General features: G+C 39.3%; 1 protein-coding gene across 2 annotated transcripts in view; it reads left to right on the forward strand.

Moving 5' to 3' along the window:
• GALC (galactosylceramidase) overlaps positions 1 to 21,709 on the forward strand; it is a 57,670-nt gene that overhangs the window by 17,295 nt on the left and 18,666 nt on the right. For both annotated transcript variants that reach the window (XM_034769000.1, XM_034769002.1), the window contains exons 7-11: positions 9,872 to 10,002; positions 15,777 to 15,932; positions 18,191 to 18,315; positions 19,333 to 19,460; positions 21,331 to 21,420. In XM_034769000.1, the coding sequence (XP_034624891.1) occupies positions 9,872 to 10,002; positions 15,777 to 15,932; positions 18,191 to 18,315; positions 19,333 to 19,460; positions 21,331 to 21,420 (630 nt within the window). The remainder of the gene's footprint in view (positions 1 to 9,871; positions 10,003 to 15,776; positions 15,933 to 18,190; positions 18,316 to 19,332; positions 19,461 to 21,330; positions 21,421 to 21,709) is intronic.

A 21,709-nucleotide genomic window follows, 5' to 3' on the forward strand; every position in this document is an offset into this window, starting at 1 on the left:
TGTGGGGTCGGGACCCACGGCCAGCCAGCAGCCGGGACCCCCAGCAGCTGGGCAAGGAGCGGAGCGCCCAGGGGGCCAGCAGCCAAGACCCGAGAAGGGGGCCCAGGAAAGGAACCTCACCTAAAACCTCGGGCAAATCCCTAGTTCCCAGAGCGCCCCCAACCTATCCACGGACCCACTCTCCTGCCCTCTGCCCCACTGCGGCACTCACTAGCCTCCTGCTGGCAGGAGTGCTGGTGCAGGCTGCAAGACCCTGTCTCCCCTTTAGCAAGACCAGCCAGACCAGAGCAGAAAATTTTAGAATTTTTTTTTAGCGCACAGCTGGGCTGCAGCTGTGGGCTAACTGGGCTGCATGCAGCCCGTGGGCGGTGCGTTGAGAACCACTGCCTTAAACCATAAGTCTTCTTAAGGACCACCTCTATAGTAGGTGGGATTAGCCTGGGACAGTGTTTCCCAAACTTGGGATGCCGCTTGTGTAGGGAAAGCCCCTGGCAGGCCGGGCCAGTTTGTTTACCTGCCGCGTCCACAGGTCTGGCCGATCACGGCTCCCACGATTTGCAGCTCCAGGCCAATGGGAGCTGCTGGAAGCGGCGTTGGGACGAGGGACTGTAACTTATATATTTAAAAAAAAAAAAAAATTAGAGGTTTAACAACCTCTGGGATAAGTAGTTACAAAAAACAGGATTATTGACATATTTTCTGTAAGGAATATATGATATTCACACTAGATGATATCATGTGATACATTATATTTACCATGCTACTTGTTTTGCCCACCATTCTGTGTACCTGATACTTATTCTGATGTTTCAAATCAGCATCTTTGACCTTTAAATTCACACCCACAGCATCTAAGTGGGGAAGTTAAAGCACAGGTTGGTGTGCACTTCTAGTCACATCCCCCTGAGGCTGAACTTCCGGGCATTGTAGACATGTCCTTAAATCAGCTATCATATTTAAAAGTCCAGTTGTCACAGAAATAGTGTTCTTCTGGCTTCACTCCCCTCCTCCTGCTGAAAATAATTACACTACTGAATTGGTAATATTCCATCCTTGCTGAGTTAAGAGGTTTGTGATCTGGTATCTTACAACAACACTTCAGGCCTAGAAATGGAAGTGCTGTATCAATTATTAGAGAAGATTCCTAGTGCTTACGCTAGCCCATGAAAGACCTGACATCTGACTTTTAAATATGTAATGTTATATGTAGTCATTTTCTGTTTCAACTGTGCAGAACTCAGAAGGAATGCAGTTACTAATGGAGTCTGGATTTACATTTGGAGGGATTAAAAACATCGCAATTTTCAAAACGTTTTTTTTCTATAACGTGTAGCACATTCAGGATAGGTGACTGTGTGATATGCTGTTAAAGATTTTTATCGACGTGAACTTGGAATGACCTCCCTTATGGCTTTTGCTCTTCTGAGTAATGCAGCGTCACCTGATTCGTGCAGATAAGACCTCTGTATCACACTATACTCCATGTACTCCACACATTGTGTTGGCCAGGAAAAACTACTATTCTTTTCTTATCTAAAACTAAATACACCTTATCAACAACTTCGGTAAGCTGAGGAATGAATAATTTTAATTAGGAGTGTAAGCTTTAGAATCAGGTTTCTGGCATGAAAACTCCTGATTACAAGTTCAAAATATGCTTTTGGGAAATGTTTTCTACCCTTGAGGAGAAGTCCTATTTTCCATTACATTCTGTAACTTTTCTTGTTTTTTAACCATCTCAGACAGTGTTATAAGACTTGTATCCCTGCTATAGAACTATATAGTATGGTTCAAACAACCTAGAAAAAGGAATTTATTATTTTGTTAAATTCTAGAAGTTACTCTAAAAACCTATGTAAAACCCTGTTGGCTTCACCCCTATTAAATTGCATAGGACTTTTCCATGGGGGTAATATTCATTGAAAACTCATTCAAGGCCTGATCCTGCACCCTTTAAAGTCAATGGGAGTTTTGACATTGACTTCAATGAATGCAGAATTGAGACCATAGTGAGTATGACAGCAGTGTTCAAGAATGATTGACTGGCAGGTTTGAGAATGGTCTTTGGTTTGTCACCTTAGAAATGCCAAACAGACACTGATAGACAGAGATGCTGGAACTAGGGATGTGGAGGTTGCTGCTGCACCCACTGGCTTGAAGTGGTTTCCATTATACACAGCAGGATATACGCTTTGGCGCACAGCCTGTCAGGGAAATCCACTGGTGGGCCAGCATGGTTTGTTTACCTGCAGCGTCTGCAGGTTCGGCCGATCGCAGATCCCACTGGCCGCGGTTCGCTGTTCCAGGCCAATGGGAACTGCAGGAAGCGGTGTGGGCCGAGCAATGTGCTGGCCACCGCTTCCCATAGTCCCCATTGGCCTGGAATGGCAGACCATGCCCAGTGGGAGCTGTGATGGGCTGAACCTGCAGACGCTGCAGGTAAACAAACCGTCCAGGCCTGCCAGTGGATTTCCCTGATGGGCCGCGTGCCAAAGGTTGCTTTCCCTGATATACAGGGTTCAGAGTTTGGTTCAATGGCTCTTGGCACCCCCAATATAAAAAATTGTTTTGGCACCCCTGCTGTTAGAAGTTCTTTGGCATCTGGCAGAGCACCCACCTTGAATTCCTGATCACATGGAAAATACATGACGTGTATGAACTCGCAGTTGTGCTCTTGCCTGTTGAAACACTTACTGGATACATATTATTGTTTTTGGTCTAATATCCTGTGTGTTTGAAACCTTGGTTAGATACAGTGCAGATCAGTTTGATTAGAATTGCTTAATGTTTCATTATGCTCAGTTTTTAGCATGTGAAGTTAGATTAGTTAATTTAACTGAATTACTTCCGTATGTTTAGAAAAGGAGACAGACCCAGAATTTTAGGAAGATTTACTTTGGAATCACTGGCAGAAAGTTATTTTACAGTTGTGTGAATCTGTTTTAGTGAAGGTCACCTGTTCAGTAAACACTGGTCATCCATAATACTGTTTCAAGCTATTGAATGAGTCATGATCTTTCTCACTGATGGACTAGTTACTGATAGTTTTTATATTTTAGGGCTAGTTGCTTATCAGCTATTTGTATTTCTAGGCTTGGATTTCTGTTGCTGTGTTTTTCTGTGTAATCCCAGGAATACTGCAGCTTTTTCTGGGGAGAAAGAAGCAATATTCCCACATACTATTGTCTTACTCCAGTTACTCTCCACTTTACCTGTCCATAAGATTTTGCAAGATATTTTTTAAAGAGCTTATATAAACTAATCTTCAAGTGAGCGAAAGGAGTCTCCCTTGAACCGGTATATGTACTCTTTCTATAGTGCACCTCCATGCCACCTGAGAATGAGGGCACATCTCAGTCCTAAACCTTGTGTTACTAGGCTACTGGGTCAGATCCATAGCTTCTCTAAACCAAAGAAAATAAGTTGTGCAGTTTCTGGCTGAATTGGTAGAACCAAAAGGGAGGATAATTCCACTGTACGATCTTGGTTTAACTGCCACTGGAATATTGTTTGTGGCATGTTCTGGGCATCTCGTTACCAGAAAGCTAGTGACAAACTGAAGAGGGTTTGGAGATGAGCATCAAAAAGTATTAAGATACTGGAGGGATGTTATTTCTATAATAATATTTCTGCTAGCAACTGCAGATAAATGATTGGCGAAGAATCCTGCCCAGAGTACTTTATAGTCTAGCTGAAGGCTTGAGGAGAAGTGAAAAAAGACTAAGCTACTGCAAAGTATCCAAATCCTTAAAATATTGGTAGATGTTAGTATGTTTAAACACTGAGGAGAGAATGGGAGATTACTTAAGTAGGTAACAGAGGATATAAATCACTGGGAATAATGGACTAAAATCCGAGAGAATATAGGCTAAATATTGGGGAAAAACTAATTGATATGTCATTTATTCTGTAGAATAATTTCTTAAAGTGGTAGAAGTACCAACTTTTGAAACATAGTGTATTAGAAAGTGTTCTGTAGGTAGTAATCCTACACTTGTAGGAATACACAGTACAAATCTTTTCCATTTCTAAATTTCAGACTCTGTTTTCTTTATCCAGACCCCAGAATAAGGGCATGAACAGCTTTCATTTCCACATTTATTATGGTGTTTCCAGCTCTAAACTTTATTGTATGATTAACTTACTGCCATCACTGACTCTCTTTAGATAAATTCAAATATCCATGGCAATTAGTATACTGACTCAATACAATCAAGGATCATTGGGCATAGCATACATATTCAGGTGTGTGTGTGTGTGTGTGTGTGTGTGTGTGTGTGTGTCAAGAAATAGTACAAGGCATTGAGGAGACTTTACTACTGGAGAAACATCCATTTGGAGTAATGGTTGTCTGAACTTTGAAGTTAACGATTGTGTTATTATTCACATGTAATTTCCCCTTTTATATGAGAGTCCCTATTGTTGATGTATTTTACTTGGAAAGCAATATTCCCAATATTTTATACTACAGTGTATATAATTACCGTAATCTTTCAGATTTATATTGTCGTGATAGCTGGTTGATGAAAGCTATGCTTCAAGTGTATTATCTCTTAATAAGATACTTTGCCATACTTTGGACAGAGTGGGTTTAAAGAACCTTGGTATCATCGCTGCAGATGGAGATTGGGACATTTCAAGTGACATGATAGGTGATCCCTATCTTGATGATGCTGTTCAGATAGTAGGGTAAATGTGGGAGCAAAAGGGAATTTTAGAGAATGTTGGGGGCCAGCTAACAATTTCCTGCACCTCCTAAAAAGTCAAACTTTTTTTTTAAAAAAGTCTAAATTTGGAGTTTGGGATCCATTCAGATTAAGTTGAATTTGTACTCTTACTTTGTGCTTTGCTAGCTTTACAGCATTCCTTCGATTATCTTCTCACAAGAGGCTGAGCCTTACTTATTTCATCCCATGCTTTGACACTTTGCTCAAATCCCTCCTTAAGTGTGGATAAAAATCAGTGATTTAAAAAAAAAATCAGATTTTTTTAAAATTTTAATTGGGCATTTTTGCTTTTGTTTGTTATTTTTTCTTTTAAAAATAAACCGGTTTAAAATTAAATCTGAATTTAATACAAAATATGTTAAGACCTAAACCAGTGGTTCTCAACCTAATTGTGGGCTGCATCTAATACTAGCTATATGGCCCTGAGGAGGTCATGGGCTGCGGCTCTGTGCCGATCGGGCCGCAAGCAGCCCACAGTTTGAGAACCACTGGCTTAAACTTTATTATAATTTAATTGTAAATGTGAAACATTTTTTGATGAGAAAAGTTTTATGTACCCAAAACATTTAAGATTGTTTTGTTTAATAAAAATAATGTATGTGCTACTTTGTGTGTTTAATTAAATTCCAGGTACCATCCTAATGCAGCTTGACACAAATCATGAGTAAAAAGTTAATTATCCAGTAAATAACAATATATCATTCACCATTTTCTAACCTAATAAATATATACAATTAATAAAGAATATGAAAATATTAAACTACATATTTGCTTAAATAAATATACATAGTTATAGTGTACTTTCTTAGGTAGCAAAAAGATGTGCCAAATCTAGTGTAAATGCTGTATTTACTTGTAAACCAACATATTTTAATGGTTATATTAACCAATGAGTGCACCTTTTTAAAGAAAATAACTGAAGTATGAATGAAAGTTGATTAAAATGGATGATTTAAACCGAGGCTTTCCAGTTGGTGATTTAAATTGCTGATTTAAATTGTCTTGATTTAAATCAATCCACCCTGCTCCTTACTTGCTGCTTGCTTCTGTCAGCTAGCTTGACACCATTCCACTGTTCTTGTTTTCTTGCTGATCTTTGCTTCCTCAACTACTAAATTTTATTAATGCATTTGAAAGGTCTACAATATGTGCACAATGCAAATAAACTTTATCAAGACTTGTTTGCATCTAATACATTCTCCTGACCTTCTACTGTTGTCACTCTTGTCGTTCCCACACCCCTTTTTGTTTCTCATCCCTTGCTGATCTGTGTCTAGGTAAGCTTATCACGACAGGACTGTGTTTCTGTTTTTTCGTGTGCTATGCACATTCTTTAGGATTTAGGGATAACTCTGTTCTTAATTCTTATAACATACATGTACAGCACAGGAGTTACAATTTATAATGCACCATTATAAGAAGAGATCCTGGTAATCAAAACTGAGGTATTGGCACTGTTGGGAAGAAAAGCTTTGTTTTTAGACATGTGCTAGATAGGGACACAGTTGGTGGTATAGACGTGAATGCTATTTCTGGAACACTTAGCTTGTCGAAGGAAAATGAGAGAACCTCAGTGCTATAGTTGTGGGTGAGCATTCTTTAAAGCAGGATTTTATAAAGAAAGTAACGTTCCGACATGTTGAGCTTCTGAATGTTAACTATCTGGGAGATGGTGCTTTAAATATGTAATCTGAGAATATTCAACATAATATTAACATGGAGTTAGTTGTTGCATAGGAAACTTTTGTCCTTATAACTTGTATAGTGTAGGTAAAACTTCTAAATCTAAGCACTGTGACTTGTAAATTATGATATTTTTTTACTTTTAGATGTGACTTTGTTTATGAAACTTTCTGGATTAACACATTTGGAAACTGAAGTCCTCTGTATATCCACAAGATAAGCAGAGACAATACAAGTTTTAGACTATGACCCACCAATAGGCCTAACTCCTGATTGAGGATATATGGAGGGTAGTTCAGTCTTAAGTTTATTAAATGTTTGGCCTCTGTTTGACACTGTCAACAAGAGTGCCAGTAGCGGTGGGTTTTTATGTCCTACAGTCTTCTCAGTGTCTTGTCTTTCAGCTAATCTCTACATCTCTCCCCATGTCCAGTCTCTCTAGCCAAATCTGCTTCATTCTCTGCATTTCTATATTCTTGTTCTTTCCTCTTCTGTCCCCTAAAATCCTTATTATTCCTTAGACATCTTTCACCTTCTGTAATCTCCTCCTCTGACCACCCCTGTTACACAGCCACCTTTCCGTGCTGAAATGGAATAATGGGATCAAATCTATATCCTGTCTTATGTAGGAGGACAGACTAGATGCTTAGAAAGATCACTTCTGGCCTTAAAATCTATGAAATAATTGACCTTTCCAATGCTATGTTGTTTGCTCTGTGAGTTCTTTCACTGCCTTCGCTCACCCTTGAATCAAGCATCTTGTACTTTCCTTCAGGATCCTGTATGAGTCCGTTCTGCCTACACCTCTCGTGTCTCATTCTCAGACCCACTCCCTCTTTTTCTGCTAAGTTTCCCCCCTCCCCTCCACCAGTGCAAGAAGCTGAAGTATATTAGTGTTAGGTTATGTGATGAGGGTCTCACTGTCTTTCTCTGCTCTTGTTGAATGCTAGTGTGGGGATTGAAGTTTAGGACTTTATAGTTGCCATTTAGGTCCCAATGTTACTGAGCTGCTGCCACTCCGTAAATACCAACTTTATCCTTTGGTTGGAGTGGTTTTCTTGATGCACGTAAGTGCAGAATGATGTGACCTATGGTTTTGTCTCCACTTCATACCTTAGATATTCTGCAGAGCTATCCATCTCTAACAGCACATTAAGTCTCTTCTCTTTGGAAAACTTTTATTGTTGAGATGCTTAGTTTTTCATTCAAATTTATAACCCCCCCCCAAAAATGAAAGGTACTTACTATTTTTTCAGCTATCTCCTACAAAATGTCTCATGTTTCAGGCTCAAATTTTTTGCCATGCTTTCGAAAGGGCAAACTCACTCAACAGGACGCCCCTGCTTCATATGCTAATAACACAAATATAAAACGTGGAGGGCATTATAGGATGTCTCATCTGATCCTTATTCTATCAGTAGATACAGTGAGAATAAGAAATGTAGATAAACTTAATTATGTATTTCTGTAACTAAGAGTTAATTTTAAATGTTGCCCATTGGCCAGTGTGAATATGTATGAGGAAATGAAAACTTTTTCAATGACAAGTAATAGCTCTCTTGTCTCCAATCTGATTTTTAAAAAGTGTTGGTTCAAATTATGGTCTGTGATGATCATGGTCTTTAGAAATCCATGCACAATTAAGCCTGCCTCTTAGAAGTCAATGGCAACACCCCATGGTCCTTGGTGTTCTGTAATGATGCTTCAGTTTCTATTCTTCTCTCAGAGGACACAAGTCACCCAATAATCATGGTATGATCTGTCATCAGTGAGAAAAAAGTTGCTGTTGAGGAGAGATTTTAGCTATGATCATAGTAGCGTGGTTTGTTAATGATTGCAATTTAGTGGAAACCAAATGTCTTTGACTCATAATTGAATGGCCCTCCAGGAAACAAGGGAAGCTCTGACTTCTGCTTGTATGAGGTGATGATATGTCCAAGATAGTAGCTTCTTAATAATGATCTCAAAGGCCATGTCTAGTCTGAAGATGTCTAGCTAATTGCCGCCTTGCTTCCTGTGAGGTAGGCAGCTATTACTATCCTGCTACAGTAGGAGAAACTCAGAAGTGAAGTGACTTGCCCAAGATCACGTGCTGAATCATTGGCAGAGCTGGGATAGAACAATGAATTCTTGTTTTCTTTTCTGCCATGCAGCCTTTCCTGTAAATCAGAATTTTCATGTTTGCATAGCTCAAAGAGAACAGAGGCTAGACAGTTCCATCTGGGTTTATTTATATTTTATGCTGAGACATAAAATAATCCAAGTTTGAAGGAAGTCAATTCAGGAGATTGTAGTGTTCAAGATTCTACTTTGCTAGTTTTGTGATGTGCATGAGAAGCAATGATATCACATTATGAGAAAATAAGACCTGAACAGTCAGGAAATCTCAAACTGATATTCTCTGCTGTTAGCTCTGTCCTGTGGTATGCTGGTTCAGATTCTGATCTTTACAAAGAAGGAACTGAACTGAACTGTCTTTGGCCCTCTGCGTGTAGCATTTTCTATTCCTGTTTTTCTTCTCAAACTTCAGTCCTGTCATGATGATTAATATGTACCACAAAATAGATGCTATGCAAAGTGGGTGAACTAATGTTGCAGGAGAAACCTCTGCTTTTAGATTTTCCCTATTTGGGTTTTTGTTTTCTTGACTCTAATATGATGTTAATGGTATTTTGAAGGCAGCAAACTTTACGTGTGTATCATGTAAACAATAGAATGTTCTGGAAAGTGCTTTCTCCTTAGACATCTAAATATGATTTTAACAAATACAGTATTGTCTGAGAGCAGCTTGCTTTGTTTCTGAAACAAAAACTTCCATAAGAGTAATTCCTCACATATCCCCAATGTGGACTGTAAACCTTATCTATGTTCCGTAACTTCAGTTTTAAACCGAAACAGTCAGCTGGAGATGCAGTTGTTCTTCATTGTGTTTTTATTATGAAATATGTGCTTTAATTTCAGAAATGTTGTATACCTTTTGGATCAGACTTGTCCATGCTTTTCTGTATGTATTCCTTGTAACTTCACACCCAGACTATCGAACTGGTGACATTTTGTAAGTCACTGATCTGCAAATAGACTATATCTCATGAAATGTAGTTGGCTTTTCCTTGTCTAACTTTTTCTTTCATACATGCGGAGTGTAGATAATGAGAATCAAATGTTTTTCATTTTCCCAACCTCCCTTATGTACTGTGCAATCTGGGACTAACTGAACTTTAGGGCTTGACAGAAAGTGTTAAAAGAACATTTTGTCCATTTTGATCGCCAGCTTATGGTTGACACTTTTTGCTGAGTATACTCTTGACATAACTGTTCTGTACTGAGGTGTAAGAGGAAGATAATTTTTTTTAAAATTGTAAAATGTTCAATTGGTAACCAAGGAAAACCGCTTTCTGTTCCAAACCTGGATTTGTGCCAGTTTGACACATTTTTTTTTTTCCTCCTTCCACTTAAAAAAGCTATTAAGGTACACCATGGATAAACGAGGTCTGCAGCGGGTGAGGATCATAGCCAGTGATAACATGTGGGAGCCAATTTCCTTTTTCATGATGGTCGATTCTGAGCTCCATAAAGTGGTTGATATCATAGGGTAGGTCGCTTTTTTTCTTTTTTATGAAGCTGCTTTCTTGGTAGCCTGCTCTGATCATGTATTTCCACTGGTTGCTCATATATAACTTCAGAGGTAGCATTTGCTGGGAGCTTTGGCTTTGCTAAGCTCTCACCAAAGGTTTGATACCTTAACCTTTCTTGCTAAATAATGTACTCTGTTGGGTGTAGGGAGGTGATCATTAGAGCTTTGTGTACTACCCTGGTTCCTTTCAAATTTCACCTGAGTTTTCCATCTGAGTGCACTTAGCCTTAAAATCTGCTGACAGTTGCATACCCAATCAATTCAGTCATAGACCCAGGCCCCTTCTCTGACCAGCCCTGTCTATTTTGGGGCATGCTTGGAACTCCTACAGTTGGTGCACAAAACATGCTTTGACACCACCCTCTTGCAAATATTCTGCTATGGCTGGTTTCCCCTAGGGTCTACGCTGGCAAAAACTGTCATAGACCATAGGGTGAATTGAGCCTTATGACTTCATCTGTGATTCAACTAGCAATGCTTGATTCAATTAATCTGCTGAGTCTCGTTACTGATTTAGGTTAGGAAGGCAGGCTTTGTTCATGTGGAGGCCGATATGACCATCGGACGCGTGGACATGTTTTTCTAATTGAGTTTCATTGATCCCAGTCTGGTGTCTCAAAGCAGAAAATTAAAATTAACTACAGACCTGTATTGATTCTCCAACACTGGCAATTTTAAAATCAAGATTAGATGTTTTTCTGAAAGATATGCTCTAGGATAGTTGGGGGACGGGGGAAGTTCTATGGCCGAGGCTGTACAGGCTGTTACACTAGATTATCAGAATGGTCCCTTCTGGCCTTAGTATCTAGGAATCATCTAACAAGTGAAGATGTAAAACTACTGTAAAAAGGGCTAAAATTATCAGCATGTGTTCATCTTACGAGGAACCTCTGGAAGTGCCTTTTCTTTTTAAGCTTGATATTACTGTTGACTTACTCAAGCTGCCATTCCCTGAAGACAAATAATAACTCTGTTTTTAATACAGTGTCTTTGGAAATAAAGGCATCAAATGTTTCTTAGTAGCTATTAATTTAAAATACATTATTGTGAAAGTGTCTATGGGTGGAATTGGCAGCTTGAGACTCATGTTAACAAACCTGTTCTTCTGAAGTATCAGAGGAGAAGCCGTGTTAGTCTGGATCTGTAAAAAGTAACAGAGAGTCCTGTGGCACCTTTAAGACTAAGGGATGTATTGGAGCATAAGCTTTCGTGGGTGAATACCCACGCATGCGTCTGACGAAGTGGGTATTCACCCACAAAAGCTTATGCTCCAATACATCCCTTAGTCTTAAAGGTGCCACAGGACTCTTTGTTGCTGTTCTTCTGAGAGTATATAAGGTTGAATAAATACAGTACATCATTTCAGAAAAGTCTGCTTTCCTAGCCATTCTATCTGAGTTGAGTTAAAATGGATTAGATAATCAAGATGAGAAAGTTGAAGGGTGGTAAGAAGAAAAGAAAAAAAAAAAAAAAAAAAGGCTATTATCCTAGTTAAAACTTAAACTTTCTTATAGGGATGATATTGCATAATTAAGACTTCAAGTTTTGTGCAAATAAGACAATTTTGTAAAGCCTCCTCAGAATAGAATTTTTCAGACCTTTTTTTATGACTTTAAATATTCCCTAGCAATGTTTTGCAGCCTGTATATCACAATATTGTGCTAGTGCATGGAAGTCAAAAAGTAAAATAAGCTAGTCAATTTTCTGTCCAATAGTGAGAAGTGCAAAAGGCAAACAGCATAAATAGTAAATCTGGAAAATCTAGTTTAATTTTTGTTCACTGTAGATTACTGTTAATTCCACCTTCCGTTATGAGATTTGTTTCCTAAAAATTATTTTTTTACCTTGTTGCTCTAACTGGGATTTAATTTAGTTCCCTCATGCAAAACTTCTGCCACTCACTGGACTGTTTTTCTATGGGAGTGCTACTAGTCCATCACCTACTATACAAATATATATTTAATGTTAAAATGCTTGATAATATCTAGACATATATTATAGTAGAATTTAGGTACCTTGGTCATGGATCCAGGACCCCATTGTGCTAGGCACTGTGCAAACACACAGCAAAAAGATTGTCCCAGTGTTTCTTGAAAAATGCAACACTCAGTACATTGCTCCTTCTTGTCTGAAAGATGTTTTTTTTTAAATGGAAGGGGGCAATGAAAATACTACTTAGCCAATGGCTGTGGAATGGAGAATAAATGTCAAAAGCAAGAGCAGTTTCCCTCCTTTATTAAAAACATGATGATGTTAGTATCATTCTGTTTTACTTCTGTATAGCCTTTTCAAAACTCATTCCTTCTGCCAATACTTCATGCTGGCTTGTTAATTTCCCATCGTCCTACATCCTATGTACTGGCCTTGTCCTATCTCTTCCCTCCACATACTTTCAATTTTTTCTACAATGTGTCTGCTAAAATAATATCTTCAGAGGATTCTTACCAACTCTCCCCTTACTGGAATTTTGCAGTGCCTTTTTCTCTTTTGGCATTGAGCTAACAATGCTAATTCTGTGGAACTCCATTCCTGTCTACCTCTCACTACCTGCTCTCCATCCAAGCTTCTCTCTTGTCCCCCATTACCCACTCCTGCTACTATACTTCCTCTTCTTCCATATGTTTGGAGCAGCTTCCCTGTTAAGGTGTCTCTAGTTCTTTGCTGCTGTAAAATAAGTCCTAAAATCTTACCTATTCTGTTAAAGCATCCCAGCTATATATGGATCACTCCTAACTTTAGCCTGTAGGGCTCAAATTCTCTGCTGCCACCCAGAGATGGGGAGAAGCTGAGAAGGAAGAGATACCAGGGAGCCAGTTATGACTTTCTAACACTTTAACCTAGTGGTCCCCAAACTGTGAGGTGTGGCCCCCTGAGAGGGAGCGGGGGCACAGCAGGGCCTGGGCCAGCCTCCCCAAGGATCAGGGAGGAAGCACCACCCAGCCCTGCTTCGCCCTTAGCTCTGCTCTGGCTCCACCTCTGGCCCCAGCCTGGGCCCCTGACCATGGCTTGGCCACGGCTTCCACTCCTGGCCCCTAGCATTGGCCCCCAGCTCCGCTTCCAGCCCTGGCTGTGGCCCCAGCCTCGGCCCCCTACCTGTCTGTGCTCTCCCCCTCCCTCCAGGAGCCGTGGCCGCACTTCTGGCCCCGGGTTGGGGTGTGTGTGTGTGGACACAGGTAAGGTGAGGTGAGACTGTGAAAAGTTTGGAGACCACTGCTTTAACTAGTTTTATACACTCCATAGCACCTAACTCCCACCACACACCGGTCTGCTAGCTAGAGGTAGCTTCAGAGCAGTATGCTGTGGCAGTGTCCCCTGTGTTGGAGCATGCTTGGGGCGTTGGGAGGGGTGGGAAGAGGTGGGGGTGGCATAGGAACCAGCTGTTCTAGCTCTAAGGCTGTTTGGGAATCTACAGAAGAGATGGGAACAGCTTGCTCTGCTGAGGAAGTTGGAAGATGTGAAGAATCTGGCCTTTTGCTCTCTGTGAAAGGAACTTGTTCTGTGGCACAGTGCACCTCTTGCTGTGTGCCATATACCTTATTTGTCAGGTCAGTGTAGCTGAGGTGCTCGGGTGGAAAGGATAACTTAAAAGAAGATTGCAACCCAGTCTAGTGTCCTCATAAGTTTTAAAGTAGTGATGGATTCAGCAGACTGAGGGCATATTGAAGGGCTATTCTGATGGTGAATGCTTATTTGGTGCCATTAGATGTTTAAAAACTGGTGCTTGGCAGTGAGAGTGAATCAGCTAATTACTATAGCTATAAAAAGTCAGCCCATGGGGTAATGAGGCTTGAGCTGTGGCCTACTCTATGTGGAGTCATTTAGGTCTTAATAAAAGAAACCAAAGCAGCTAGAGTACAGGTAGTGTCCGAGGAGCAGAGAGTTCATGATTATTGCTCATTCACTAGCATCTGGGGGGAGGGGAGCAGAATGACCCACTTCTCACTTTTGGTGAGACTGTTCCACTTAAGCACACACTAATGAAACAAAGGGGAGTGGGTGGGGGGGTTGTGTCTGATAGGATGTGGTCTGGAAGTGGAGCAAAGCTGCTCATAAATATGTTCTGAAAATGGTCTTTCTGCCCTTTTTGCAAGACCCAGTTTCAGCTACTTCTTTTTTAACCTTAATCCTTTGGTCATCCCCTCTTCTTAATGCTCTCCTCTCATTCACATTATTTGATTATTCCACCTCTTATTTATTTTCACACACTCTCACACACACACAGAGAGAGAGAGAGAGCTTGGTCTTTGTAGTTAAAACCACTACCCAGACTTGTGTTTTATTACATTGCATTCCTGCATGATCTTGAGCAACTCACTTTGCATCTTTTTTTCCCCTCTTCTGTGAAATGGGGATAGTATCTGCCAGGGGTGCTGAGTAATAATGTTTGTAAAGCATTTTGAGAGCCTTCAAGAGAGAGGGGCATAGAAGTGCACATTTTACTCCCTCTCTGCTTTACATCTGACTCTACAAACTATGCTTTTCATCTAATCACTGAAGCATCAAAGTTAATATTTTAGTCACTTACATTTTTGCTTCCAAACCAAAAAGAGTTGAATGTGTATACAGTAAGCCTAACAACAGAGGGATGAATATTCAACGTATTTATGAGCACTGTATTATGCCTTTATTAGCTTAGTAAAGCTATACGTGAATGAGTACCATATCTGGAGATGGTCCATACTCCTCTTAAAGGAAAACAGATCACTTAGTTGAATTCTTTCTTCTTTGTTTTAGAAATATTATTCCCTTTCCTTGCCCACAAATCAGCAAGGTTCCTCCTGCCTCTATATTAGACTAATATTAAGGACCCTTCTCAGACCTCTATCTATAGAGTTTATGGTTTTGTTTTCAGTGTGTAGTTAAGTTTGCTTCTTTGTTGGTTACTCTATCTGAGGGAAAACTAAAAATGCTCCTTATTGTCTGAAAGAAAGCCTTTGAAACTGTTGTAAGACGAAATTGCGTTAGTGAATCAGTGGTAACCAAACCACTTTGAGCACAAAAGGTCTTCTTTGAGAACAAATATCTCCAATAAGAGTAGGAAAGATCTGGCAAAGAGAAATAAGCAGAACTCCTATCATATTCTATACAGAACCTCAGTTTATTGCAGCTGCTCCAAACTTTCAATGCTTTTTCTTTTGGCTTTAACAATATACTTGCTGAAAATTCAAAGATTTGATCTCTGAGGAAAGAGTATAAGCGTAAGCATAAATAGCTTGGTTAAGTGATGACTAAGGGGAGATCTCACTGTATGTATAGGGCTTTGAAGATACCCAGTGCTAAGCATTATTATTAATCCGTAAGTATGTGAAAGTCATAAAAACCCCGGAGAGGATTTATTTAGGGTGGTACAAGGTGGTATAATTAGCAGCAATGGGCTAAAAGTATGAGGGCACTAGTGCTGAATATCAGGAAAAAATGTGCACCCTGGGATATGGAATAAAAAAGCCTGATTTGCATTTGATATTTAAAACTAGACTTGCTAAAGCATCAGAATACATTGTAAGGAAAAATCGTTCATTGGCACAGATGGGGCTAAATTATTAAATATTCTAGCTCTCTTCTGGATCTAACTAGTACGATTCTCTGGAGTGAAATCCACATATGACTTTTTTTTTTTTTTTTTGGCACCAGTCATTTTGTTTGTACTTTGAGCTAATAATTGAATGTGTCTTGTTCTCCTGCTTTTCTTGTGTTAAGTGCTGTCCTTTTTTTTTTTTTGAAATGCTATCCAGGGCTCATTACCCTGGAACAAAAACAGTGGCTAGTGCCTTAGCAACTCAGAAGAAACTATGGGCTTCAGAAGACTATAGCACTTTCAATGATGAAGTGGGTGCAGGCTGCTGGGCTCGGATCCTGAACCAGAACTATGTGAATGGAAATATGACATCGTAAGTCTTGCATGCAGTCAGTTATTTTCATAACTTCAGCATAGTGTCATGGTTACAAAGCTATCTGTACTTCTCTGGTCTCTTTGAGTGCACCCCTCAGGTGTCAGGCCTTGTGTCTTTACTACTCCTGGCTGGAATTCCACAGTTTGACCACTTTTAGACCAGACTATGGGCCGCGGTATCTGTGTTTCAACCATGATTACCCAGCAGGTCCAGCTGAGTTTGGACAGCTGTGGTTCTTTTCTTTGGGGTCTGACAGTGGTGACAAAACAGCATCCTTAAGAGAAAAGTGTATGTTTTGGAGTAGGAAAACACATGAGAGAGAGAGGAGGATTTTATAGCAACAATCAACACACATCTGTCTGATCTAAAGGCTTACCACCCCCTGATGATAACCTAGGGAGGCCTAACTTGACATACCCCAGCAGGTACCAGCATTTTCATCTGGTTCTGCTGAACAACTCCCCCTTACGCCCCTCCCTAACCCCCCTGAGAGATTTTTCTGTTTTAAATCTGCCACAGTTCTTTTCTTTTAATTTTCTGGTTCCCAGGCCTTTTCCTGTCTTGGCTAGAGGCAGGTGCGAACTGTTTTGTGGAAAAGTCTGTTCTGAAAAACAATAAAACCAAAAAAGTTGGAAATTTCCCACAAAATGAAATTGGGGTGGGGGTGTGTGTGTGTGGATGGAGAAAGAGGTTGGATTGATCAAAAGGCTTTGTTCAGATTTCAACATTTTAAATTAAAAAATGTTTATAATATAAAATATTGAAATGAGAAGGAATCTCAAAATGAAAAATCAATGTTTGGTTCCTAAAATTTCAAAACATTCCATTTTGATGTCAAAATGCTTCATGATTGTTTTTGAAATGGAAATCGGTCAAAATCTACCTTATCCTTTGAAACGATTCAATGTCGATGAATTGGCATGTTCAGACAGTAAAACAATCCACTGGAAGATTCCCAATCTGCTCTAGTCATGGCATGCTCTCTAAAAAGCTATCAAGTGTTTGCTCAGTAGTGTCTTACCTTGAGTCATTCTTTTTCCCTTTCTGCTTGTTTTTTCTTACAGTCCTCTATTAAACTAAACCAACATATTCATACAGTAAACATCCCAATAACCACATCAACACACAATATTCATCAAGTATGACAAGCAGATCCATATCTGGTTTACATTGAATAATAAAACCATGTTGGCCTTTCTACAGAAAACAGGCTAGTATCTAATTTTCTGCATGCCTTTGGACTGAAATTTGCTGTAGTTCCTGTCAGCCAAGTTGGAGCTCTTGAACATTTAAATAGAACAAGTTGTTTAGTGTACAAAGCAAAAAGTTTTCTTCTGAGCATCTTTTTTGTTGACTTTTTAGGACCCCTTTTTAAAAATTCAGGTGCACAGTGGTACACAGTTATAATGACCAATTGTGGGAATTAGGTACTGGCACATACCAGGGGGTACTAAAAGAATAACTATTGTTTGCCCACAGCAGCGACTAGATATGTATGCCATCACAAATGGGGGCTGTAATTTTATACATGCAAATATGCCAATCTGAGAACAAGCTCTCTTGATTTTTGGGTTTCTTTAATTTTTTCAAAAGTAGTTGATCAGACTAATGCTTTTTTGGTGTACTGAGAACTTTTCCTTTAATGACTGAGGTTCCTTGAGAGGACAATGTGGGGTAAAGGTTGCGCTGCTGCTGTCTGTTTTGGGTGGGTAAAAAGAGTTCATTCCACAAGTTACTTCATTTAGCTTTTTTCACTAGTGCTTAAAACCATATTATAGCCTTAAAAGTTCTTCATATATAAACCAAGTGCTTGACTTTTCCTCTTCAAATTTCCCAAAGACCTGATGTGGTGAATTGAGCAAATATCATAAATTGATAAATGGATGCTTTAATTAAGGGCTCTACTGCAAATGAGGTTAGGATGTGCAAGTTGCACATACTAAGGATCTTGCAATACTTTTTAGTCAAGTTAGTCTTGCTAGTCTTCCTAAACTTTCTTTAGGTGCACAAGTATAGAAACACAGATACCTGCAGAGCTGCCACATTCTGTACGTCCCACCACTGAGAGGTGAAAACATTATCTACTATCTGTTCTTATCAACATTGTTTAATATCTGCCAAAGGAAGTAGCTCCATTGGAATGTTTAGTTTATGCAGACACACATGGGTGTTCAATCTCAGCACTATCAGAAATATTTTGTTAAATTCTCTGCACTCAAAACTATTATGACTTTAAAAACAAAACTATTTTACAGCACCATTGCTTGGAATTTGGTGGCTAGTTATTATCAAGTTTTGCCCTTTGGTCGAGATGGATTAATGACCGCGCAAGAGCCATGGAGTGGCTATTATGCAGTGGAAGGTCCCATCTGGATCACAGGTAAATAAAAAGTTCAGATAGACCTATAAAGTATAGACAATACAATACTCTGGGTTGTTTTTGTTATGCTAAATTAAAGTAGTACAAAGTCCCCTATTTTTGGTGTTTAATAATTTTCTTTTATGTTCACTTTTTATTAGATACAGTACTTTTTATTGAACATTTTTACTTTCTTAGCAACTGGAAGACTCTCCCTTAATCATTTTAACTAGAATGGGGGCAGGAAGAAATCCTTACAGGGAATGAGATCTGGGTCTCTGCTCTGACTTGTGCCACACGTACAAGAATCACATCAATGTAGTTCATGGCTCCCATTATTAAAGATCTCTGTTTTCATTGCAAGCGACTGTTTTGGGGTTTTGTAACATTTTTGTGTTCCTTAAAAAAAAAAAAAAAAAAAAAAAAGGGCTTTGAGCTAAAACCTCTGTAAAACCTAGGACTCTGTGCCTGATTTTTATTTTCCATTTTATCTGCAAAATGTCTGGGTACTCAAGTTCTGAGGGGGAGGAAAAGAAAACAGAACTGGAGAACTCTTATGTTCTGTTTGTGATGGTTGAGATTGTAAACCATCACTTTGCACTGTCTATCTAGTATATAAAAATTTATGTATATATGTATCCAGTGGCCACCCTCTGGTCCACCCATAACCTTTCTTGTTTCTGCAGAGTTGGTCACCAGATCAGGTGACCTGCCCCTTCCCCTATGTGGCAGGATCATGTGAAGTTCCCCTATATTGAATCTTCTGCTATTCATCTGCAGACAGAAAAATGTATCATGTATCAAGGGGTTCAGACATAAGAATCAGCTATACCCACCTTCTTGATTCTTTGGTCTCTTTCCAGTTAACTAGCCAGAAGTCGTGCCTTGTAATTTCTATGGAGATTTCTCTCAAAGTAAAGTGTATGGTTGTAAAACCAGTGGCATCAAAGCTACAAAATGGTAGCAAGATGACCTTCCTGGAATGAATGCTGACTTTTTTTTGTTGTTGTTGTTTTGTTTCTTTTCACTATTGCACAGCACACACGACCCAGTTTACCCACCCTGGCTGGCACTACCTGCAGGTGGATGGACATTTAAAAGACGGTGGTAGCTATGTAGCTCTGACCGATGGCCTAGGCAACCTTACTATCATCATTGAAACTATGGTAATGTTCTCCAATAACCAACAAAGCAGTAGAGATTTAGAAGGATTTTTCTGAAAAAAATTGTCTTGCAGAAACTCATTATGTATGTGCCGCTTGCAGCTTTGCCAGGGAGAGCAAATAGAGCTCCTTCTCTTGTCTGCCTGTGCTTGGATGGTACAGCTATGTAGATCTTCCTGGAAATCAGGGTGTGTGTCAGTCTTGTATCGCAGGCTTAACTTGTGACACAGTGCAGTAGAAAACTGTTAGATAAATAAAGAATTTACTACAGTTTTAGCCTTTATAGGCACTTTATTCTTTTACTTCTTAAATCACATTAACAAGTTCAGTATGTAACGAGAGCTTTCCAGCCTTTTTACTGTATAGATACAGTAGCATCTTTGGGCTTTGAAATATTTGTTTCTAATATTTACTCTGCATGTTCTATCATATTTTATAATGTGTGTGGGTTTTTTTTAAACAAGTACTGACGTTCACCAGCCTCTTCAGTGGTGGTTTAAGAGTCAGTACAGTCCTCCTCACCAGTCTCTGGTGATGGGGGTCTTGGAAGATGGTCTTTATTCTCTCCTGCCCTTTGAAATTTGAGCTGTTGATTAGTTGTGGTTGGTCATGGGGAAGGCCCTTCATTTTCAGTTTACTGCCTTTTTTATACTGAAAAATTCCCAGGTTATTCCAGTATTATCTGGCTTTTAGTGATTTTTCTTTCTTTCTTTATTTTTTTCACCTGAATTTTGGATCACGTAAGTACATGAAAATGCTGATTGTGAAGAAAATACAGTATATTATATTAGATAGATGTGTTTGTTAATAAAGTAGTCTATCTATTAAATTAAGTTAATGTAGAAGGGGTGTGTGTGTGTGTGTGTGTGTGTATGTGTATTTAATGTACAGTTCATGAAATAAACCATAGCATTAAACTGCTTTTACTTTCAATACTCTTTTACTTTTCTCTATTTGTTGCTGTTCTGTCCTCCCGTCCCCCAATATTCACCCAGCAAACTGTGTGTAAAGTTAATTTTTGCACTGATTTTTCACCTGTTTTAATTTTGTAATAAACACTGATAAATTCCCAGGAAGATTTACATAAATTAAAAACTGAAAATGAAGGGCCTTGATCATGTGGTATTGTGAGTTCCTTGATTGAGTAGGCATAATATTTTAAAATCAGGCGGAAGGCTTGAATATCCCAGAAAAAGATGAAGCAGGACTAGGGGATGTTAGAATTTTTTAAGCTTTTTTTTTTTTTTTTTTTTTTCTTTCTGGGCCACATGCAGGTCTAAATGTGACTTGGGATTTTTGGGCCCAGTTTGAGATACCTTAAAGGGGTCTGATTTCAGAGAGTTCTGAGCAACCCTTCACCCCTGAAAATCACGCTTGTTTAAGGCTTCTCAAATTGGGTACCCAAAAAGCATCACTTCAGAAAATCTTGGTCATCATTCCTGCAGAAATCAAACTACTGCAAGATTTATTATCTGGATGCAGAGTTCATTTAACTTGGTCTCATCTTCACGCAAATCAATTTTGTGTGTGTTTTAGTCCTACTGGTGAAGGGTGTGATCAGTTCTTTCTCCAGCTCCTTAATTGCCTTAGTTCCAGTAGATTGGCAAGGAGTCCTGGGCACCCTGTCACATTGCTGATTTAAGCAGCATCCCAAATAAAAATATGGTCTGCTGTTCTCTGACTCTAACTTCCATTACCCCCAAAATAGCAGTGAACTTGGAACCAAACCAATTTATCTGATCCCTTTTGTTACCATTTTATTAACGTTTATGGCTTTTGGCTCATACTTGGAGTTCTTGACTCCCATCAAAATTGGCAAATGACTGATTTCAGTGATGTATGTTCGCATCTGTTCCATTCATTTTCTTTCCAGACTTATCGCCACTCTCAGTGTATCAGGCCTCCACTGCTTCCCTTCATTGTGTCACCTCAGAAAGCAACTTTCTACCTCAAAGGATCCTTTGTAAGTAAATATTTGTGTGTATGTATCATATAAATGTATTCAGGGACATCAGGCTGCTGCATATCGTTTGATACATGTACACTGGGCTTATAACAAAATGAGATGTCACTGCGTAATGAACTGGCTTTGTGCATGTGCGTGATGTTGGCTTCTAAAATTGTAGCCACGCAACGGATAAGGGACTGACTATTACTGTAAGCTGAAAGTTCTCCTTTAACTTATGTGGTGGAGGTCTATACTTTGGGGGATGAAAGATGAGCGCTGTCGTTCTCATTCTATAAGGTATATA

This window comes from Trachemys scripta, chromosome 4 (genome assembly GCF_013100865.1).
Source record: "Trachemys scripta elegans isolate TJP31775 chromosome 4, CAS_Tse_1.0, whole genome shotgun sequence".
Taxonomy (NCBI): Eukaryota; Metazoa; Chordata; order Testudines; family Emydidae; genus Trachemys; species Trachemys scripta.